The sequence below is a fragment of the Camelina sativa genome, unplaced genomic scaffold (genome assembly GCF_000633955.1).
Source record: "Camelina sativa cultivar DH55 unplaced genomic scaffold, Cs unpScaffold05674, whole genome shotgun sequence".
NCBI classification, from domain to species: Eukaryota; Viridiplantae; Streptophyta; class Magnoliopsida; order Brassicales; family Brassicaceae; genus Camelina; species Camelina sativa.
The window spans coordinates 1-548 of record NW_010926759.1 but is presented as its reverse complement, the minus strand read 5'-3'; the positions used below and the strand labels follow the sequence as shown (position 1 = coordinate 548).

At 38.5% G+C, this 548-nt stretch overlaps 1 protein-coding gene across 1 annotated transcript; it reads right to left on the bottom strand.

The window, feature by feature from the left end:
- Positions 1-65: 65 nt before the first annotated feature.
- Positions 66-542, bottom strand: LOC104774799. Its single transcript, XM_010499244.1, has 2 exons — positions 412-542; positions 66-338 (listed from the first exon to the last, which is right to left on the bottom strand). The coding sequence occupies exons 1-2, from the start codon at positions 520-522 to the stop codon at positions 87-89; spliced, it is 363 nt and encodes a 120-aa protein (XP_010497546.1). The 5' UTR covers positions 523-542; the 3' UTR covers positions 66-86.
- Positions 543-548: the final 6 nt, after the last annotated feature.

Sequence of the window (548 nt, the reverse complement as noted above, 5' to 3'; positions counted from 1 at the left end):
CGATCATTCCAAAACCATATTATCTGACATTTCAAAACGTTTTAAAGAAAAGAGGAGGAAACAGAGAAGGCCAAACATAAATGTGGTTATGCTTTCTTGTCAGTAATGAATTTAAAGATCAAGTAACTTACGAACACAGCGTCACCAGCATTTCTTTTGGTGGGCTCCTCATTGTCACCATGCGGTGCATTTGAATCCTTATTCTTTGATGACAAACCAATAAAGAAAAGATTAAGGGCAGATCTCTTCTTCTGCAAATGTACTGTCTCTTCAGCAGCTGCAAGTTCCATTAATCCCCTACGAGATTTGTTAAAACGAAATAGCCTAGCCTCGTATTCCTGGACATGGTGATGGTGAAATTAATATTGATTTAACTTCACATAAGAAGTGCAGAAGCAAAAAAGAGCAAACCTGGAATAGTTCATCTAGCTCGCAATGAATACACGTGGGGCCATCATCCTTCTTGTTGCAATACTTGCAGTTGCCAATACGCTCAATATCCTCCATTTTTGGTTTCTCCATAGTCTGGTCAATTTCTAGAATCCTAT

Bases quoted from the DNA above. Each gene is read 5' to 3' on its own strand.
- LOC104774799 (XM_010499244.1), bottom strand. From the start codon at position 522: ATGGAGAAACCAAAAATGGAGGATATTGAGCGTATTGGCAACTGCAAG. The intron at 339-411 runs GTTTGCTCTTTT...CACCATGTCCAG, and splicing joins AGCTAGATGAACTATTCCAG to GAATACGAGGCTAGGCTATT.